At 40.0% G+C, this 6,000-nt stretch overlaps 1 protein-coding gene across 10 annotated transcripts in view; it reads left to right on the plus strand.

Annotated features, from left to right (window-relative positions):
- The window catches only part of AMPH (amphiphysin), a 232,316-nt gene that overhangs the window by 130,769 nt on the left and 95,547 nt on the right, over positions 1–6,000 (plus strand). For all 10 annotated transcript variants that reach the window (XM_032244465.1, XM_032244463.1, XM_032244468.1 and 7 more), the window contains one exon: positions 3,906–4,000. In XM_032244465.1, the coding sequence (XP_032100356.1) occupies positions 3,906–4,000 (95 nt within the window). The remainder of the gene's footprint in view (positions 1–3,905; positions 4,001–6,000) is intronic.

Genomic DNA, 6,000 nt, shown 5'->3' on the forward strand with positions numbered 1-6,000 from the left:
TAGAAGGAGGTTTGGACAGGAAAATTAAAAGTTTGTTTTTGACATGTGAAGTTTGAGGTATTAGTAAGACATCCAGGTGGAGATGTCCAGTAGGAATTTAGAATTGGGAGGCACGCAGGTCCTGTAGAGGCCAGACACAGGGATGATGAACATGCCAGATCTTTCTCTAAATGGAACATGGTGCCAGTGGTGTCATTAATAGTTCTTCATGCCAGGTGCAGTGGTTCATACCTGTAATCCCAGCACTTTGGAAGGCCAAGGTGGGCAGATCACCTGAAGTCAGGAGTTTGAAACTGAGGCAGGCGGATCACCTGAGGTCAAGAGTTTGAAACCAGCCTGGTCAACATGGTGGAAACCGTTTCTACCAAGAATACAAAAAATTAGCCAGGCCTGGTGATATGCGCCTGTAATCCCAGCTACTTGGGAGGCTGAGGCAGGAGAATCCCTTGAACCTGGGAGGCAGAGGTTGCAGTGACGGTGTGATCTCAGCTCACACTTAGCTTGGGGAACAAGAGTGGAACTTCATCTCAAAAAAACAAAATAGTTCTTCATTTATGTGTCTTATGTGGGGGTATGACTAAAGGGTAAGGGTGACTGCTCGAGCTGCCTTGCCAACTGCCTATTTTATTCTGTCTCTTGTTCCCATCCGTGCTCTTCTTGAGAATCTAAGGAAAAGATTCTCACTCTTGCTTTCCTTTGAGGCAGCTGCTGTCTTTTTACACAACTCTCTTTTAAGCAGTGGGACAAAGCTACTAGATACTTGAAGTATTTTCGATGTCCTTTTAATGGTTTATCACTGCTTCTGGTTATTGTCATAATTTATTTTAACTAATGTTATTTTTAACTAAAACACATACCCTCAGGCTACATAAGCAAGGAGTACTTATAAAGTAGTGCAATCTAAGCAATGAGTCTTAAAGGATAAAAATAGAAGCTTACATATTTGGCTGCAAATGAGAATAGACGTTATATGAAGTGTCTTGGAGAAGGTCCAAAATTTTGAAGAGAGGGAAGTGGTTCCCATCAAATAGTAAAATAATAATAATTCTTCTACATATGATGCTGGGCAATTGTCTTGTAGTTTTAGAAATAACTAATCTTTTCAGAAAATTTTGGATATTGTACGTTATTCAATGTCAGAGGTAGCCTACGTTTAGCATCTATTCTGCTTTAATGTTACCAAATTAATCTGAAGGAAACTTGTAGTTTAGCTTTTTTTCCCTTATCACACTCAGAGTAATCTCTAAATCCCTAAAAGCTCTGCCAGTCTGGAGCCCAGCTCCAGATTTAGAGCCTGTCACCTGTGTATCCATCAAAGCGCATCTTATGGAGTAGATGTTCCGAAAACAATTTCCATGTCAAAATGGTTTCTGTCCAAATGATTCATCACTACTTATCCACCCTGTAATTAGTAGTTAGTTTTGCCTTCTGATAGACATATTTACTGCAACATTGTGCTTTTAGTCTTGATGATTAAAGCCTTATATAATTTTATTTAAACATTCATGACTTTATTTTTCATCACAAAGGTTGTTTGTTCTACAGTGCTGTCATTTCTTTTTCTCCTCTTAAGACATTGTTAAAAACCTATCTACACAGCTATGTACAATTTCCATCAGAATTAAGACAAAGATTTAAAGAAAATGCCAGTAGTCTTTTGGCATCTGGATTATAGAAGGGGGTTCACTAGTGATTAATGCTTGGTATGAATTTGAGGGGTATATTTCTTGATATAGATTTGCTTGTACTTGGGTGGAGGTGAATTTGGACACTTGGGATAATGTAGCTTCCACCTCAGTGTTAACCACATCGTGAGAGAACATATTCCCCCTTGCTTGGATTCAGAGTGCTAGGGGTCGGATTCAGGTTTTGTCTTCTATTTGCTGCCTCTTCAACTGGATGACTGTGTTTCATCAGAGTCCCTAGAGTCTTGAGTCATACTGTTTATTTCCTACCCTAGACTCTGCTAGGGCTTCATCTGATGGTGGCCAAGTTGCTTCAGCTGATGTGGGCAGAACACCTCATTGTCAAAGCTTCCTTGAATATGCCCGATGATGCTCTGAAGGGAGGGAGATGTTCTTTGTCTAAAGAGAACACAAGCGCTATGAAAATACCAAGTTACAAATGGACTTTTATACATACTCTTCAGGGATATACTTCTCTCATTTCTTTAAGGATATATTTCTGTCATTTCAAACATCTTTTATTTCGTTCTTTTCTCTCACAGTTGAACCCAGAATTAACGACTTCCAATCCAGCAAGAATGTTGAGTTTTTAGTTTAACAAATGATTTTCATCTTAGGATTCACTGACCTTAAGTTTACAGGATGTGTTTTTTTATTTCTTATGACAGTGCTCTGATTTTCCTCTCCTCTCCCTGTTCCCAACCCCCTTTTATCCCCCCCTAGTGACAAAGGCAAAGACATCAATGTGGCCAGGTCTCACCTTCTGGCTGTCAGGGAGAGTCTGCTGCCAGAGGCATGTCTCCAAGTCCCAGTTCTTCATGGCCCCTTATTCTGCTCTCAGCCATGAGCTGTCTTGGTGGCTTTTTAGGACATACACTAACCTTTGTGCAGGGGGTCCTTGGGGGAGACTAAAAAGGACTGGGTAATACTTTATGGCACTCATGCTGGGCTCAGAAGCATGTATCTTTCCTGATATTAATAACCATAGTTTTGTAACCTATCAAATGTATCCCTAATGAAAATTCAGACCCAAAGGCTTGTGAACCTAAGGTTTCTAAGAGTTTTGATTTAAAAACTGCATTCATAGTTTTTAATACTATAGCAGATCTTCAGATAACATTGTTTCATTCAGCATCATTTTGTTACAATATTGATGAAAAAAAAAGATCTCAGCCAGGGCCACTGTCCATGTGGAATTTATATTTTGGGTTTTCTCTTGGTACATAGACTTTCTCCCACATCCCAAAGATGTACAAGTGAGGTTCACTGGCATGGCAATGAGCGTGGGTGTGTGAGTGCACCCTGCAATTGTATGCGTTTTGTCCAGGGCTAGTGCCCATCTTGTGGTCTGAGCCTCTGGGAGAGGATCTGGTCACCCATGACCCTAAACTGGAGTAAGTAAATAATTATCTTGTTTTTATTAATCTTTCTTAAATGTATGTACTGCTCACATTTATTTCAATGTTCAATATTAGAAGTGTTTTGACCATCAGTTCGAAGTTTTGTGATGTGTCTGTGATGAAAAATATGTCCTGGGAAATTAACTCTTGTTTATATGAATTAGCCTTGGGTAAAATTGGTTTCATTATTCATCATATCAATTTAAGTCACACTTTGCGAGAACCTATGACATTAGATAAGGACTGGAAGATGACAAACTTTTTTTCTTTGTTCTTTGTAAAAATTTTAGGCCACTTAAAACTTAACCATTTAACCACTTTAAACATGTTTACCATTTTAGGCCACTTAACCACTTTCAACGGTTATGCCCTGTAATCCTGTCAATTTTTACTTCTAGCTCCTTCTAAAAATGCTTTATTTCTTGTGTTTAAATTCATTAGGACTAATTTTAGTTTTAGAACTCTACAGTTTTATAGAACAGTGTTCTTAGCATCCAATACCTCTTGGCAAGTGATAGCATACATAATAGGACACATTATGATCATTGTAATTTTCAGAGTAAGATACTTGTTGATTTTTCCCAAGAACCCATATCTATCATTGTCGTGTGAATAATAGAAAATGTGCAATGTGATAAATCTTAGAGACCCTCTAGGGAAGATACAATAGCAAATAGAAGCGGCAGTTGTGCCTTTAAAATTTTTCCTTAAATGTTTAGCAAGTACTCAATATTTTACTCTCACTTAAAAAAGTGGAGGAAGGGAGAAGAGACTCTTCAACCATTTCTGTGTAACAGGAGTTGTTTCTCTCCAACACTAGGCATGCAAGAGGCCTCCATGAAGCTCACGGAGTCGCTGCATGAAGTCTATGAGCCAGATTGGTATGGGCGGGAAGATGTGAAAATGGTTGGCGAGGTAAGAGCTGGGGTGGCTTCCATGAGGCTCCCATGAGCCTTGCTCAGTCCACCTGTCCCCTAACCTGCTCTTCCCACTTCACAATCTTAATCATGAGGTGAGACAGTGAACCCAGAAGGCACTGTGCCGTTCTACTGCCAGATGATTCCAAAGTTAGAGTGAAAAGTGAAGATGGGTCAGGTGTGGTAGCTCACGCCTGTAATTCCAGCGCTTTGGTAGCCTGAGGTGGGCAGATCGTCTGTGGTCAGGAGTTCAAGACCAGCCTGGTCAACATGGTGAAACCTCGTCTCTACTAAAAATAAAAAAATTAGCTGGGCATGGTGGTGCATGCGTGTAATCCCAGCTACCCAGGAGGCTGAGGCAGGAGAATCGCTTGAACCCAGGAGGCAGAGGTAGCACTGAGCCAAGATCTGTTGAGCTGTTGCACTCCAGCCTGGGTAACAGAGCAAGACCTCATTTCAAAGAAGAAGAAAAGTGAAGATGGTCATAAAACCACTTGGGTAGATCGCTGTTTACAAGTCCTTTTTGCAAAATTACAATATCATCTTTCTGTCCTCACTACAAGTCTTAACAGCCCATTTCTAGCAGATCTGGATCACAGTGTGATTTGTGTCCTAACTCCACCCCTTCATCACAGTCCCCCTATTGATTATCCTTCCCCAAATGGAGGGACAGGAGTTCAGAAGAGCATCCATTCCACTTTAACATCAGCTAGTCCAGTCAGAGATCTTCACATCCTGAAGACAAGCACAAAGTCAGACTGTAAAAAGGAATTCGGCTTCAGGAAGCCTTTGGCCCTAGACATGTCTTAACACCTGAGATCAGGCTCCTGGCTGGGGGCTGTCTGGCTGATGGGAAGTGAGTAAGCAGGTTTTGCTTTGTGGAAAGCAGAATGGACCAGAGACTGAGTAGCTCTGTGTGACGTTGGACCAGTTCTTTAAACTTCTTGGGCTGGTAGTTTCCTCATCTACAAAATGAGAAAATAATTGTACCTACTGATAAGACATTGATTGCCTTTGAGTACACGTCCTTTACCTACTCAGTGTTTGGTACGTGTTATGAATACTGATGTGAGACAACTGTCAGTCACAGATTCTCTCACATCCAAGTTCTTTATTAAAACAAAGAGCAATTGTTTATCATGTCCTCTACTCCAGGTGAGTTATTGCAGCTCTTGAGGCACAGATGACCTAAACTCGATATAGCAGCCAGAGCTCAGGGGAAGATCTAATAGGTGATGCCCTGAATGTCTGTGCAGCCTTGGAAAACATGCGGTTAACAATGGAGTCCTAGGCTGCTCAGTGGCAATTCTGACATCCTGACATTGAGCTTTGTAATCTTCTTATAACTGAGATAATAACAGAGATTTATTTGTGAGGAAAGTGTTTGTTGGGTCTTTTAGATCTTTCAAAAACTTTCAGGATGTAGATTTGGCTAAAGCAGATTGCACACATTACTTTTAGATACAATTATTAAGTAATTGCATCTTCTCACATTTCTTCAATAAAAACACAGTATTCCAACATCATGTTGCTAAATACTTTGTCAATTTCTAAGTAGTAATATAACTAAAAATTGATGGCCAAAAAATTTTAAGGGAATAATAGAAACTTGTGTTAATAACTTTTCAGAACACCACATTACATTCTATGTATGGCAGAGGCCACTATTGGCATTTAGTTTTTAAGGAAATGGCTGTTCTCCTACCTTGGTTCTTGCAGCTGCCAGGATTTTTGATATCCTTGGTTGCAGATACAAGCATAGGCTCTTGTGATGATGAAAAAACTGAACACTGCATGTTCAGAGGGTCTACTCACATCAGCAGTTGAGCTTTTTTAAACAGTGGATTTAAATGTTTTGGTTTACATAAAATTCTTGAATTGAGATTTGTAACAATTAGGATTACTTTTCAAAGTGTGGTAAAGAAACAAAATCAAATTTAGGAAGAGGTCCGTGTGTGTGTGTGTGTGTGTGTGTGTGTGTGTGTGTGTGTGTGTGTG

This window comes from Sapajus apella, unplaced genomic scaffold, assembly GCF_009761245.1.
Source record: "Sapajus apella isolate SASKATOON/1434 unplaced genomic scaffold, GSC_monkey_1.0 scaffold54, whole genome shotgun sequence".
Classification (NCBI taxonomy): Eukaryota; Metazoa; Chordata; class Mammalia; order Primates; family Cebidae; genus Sapajus; species Sapajus apella.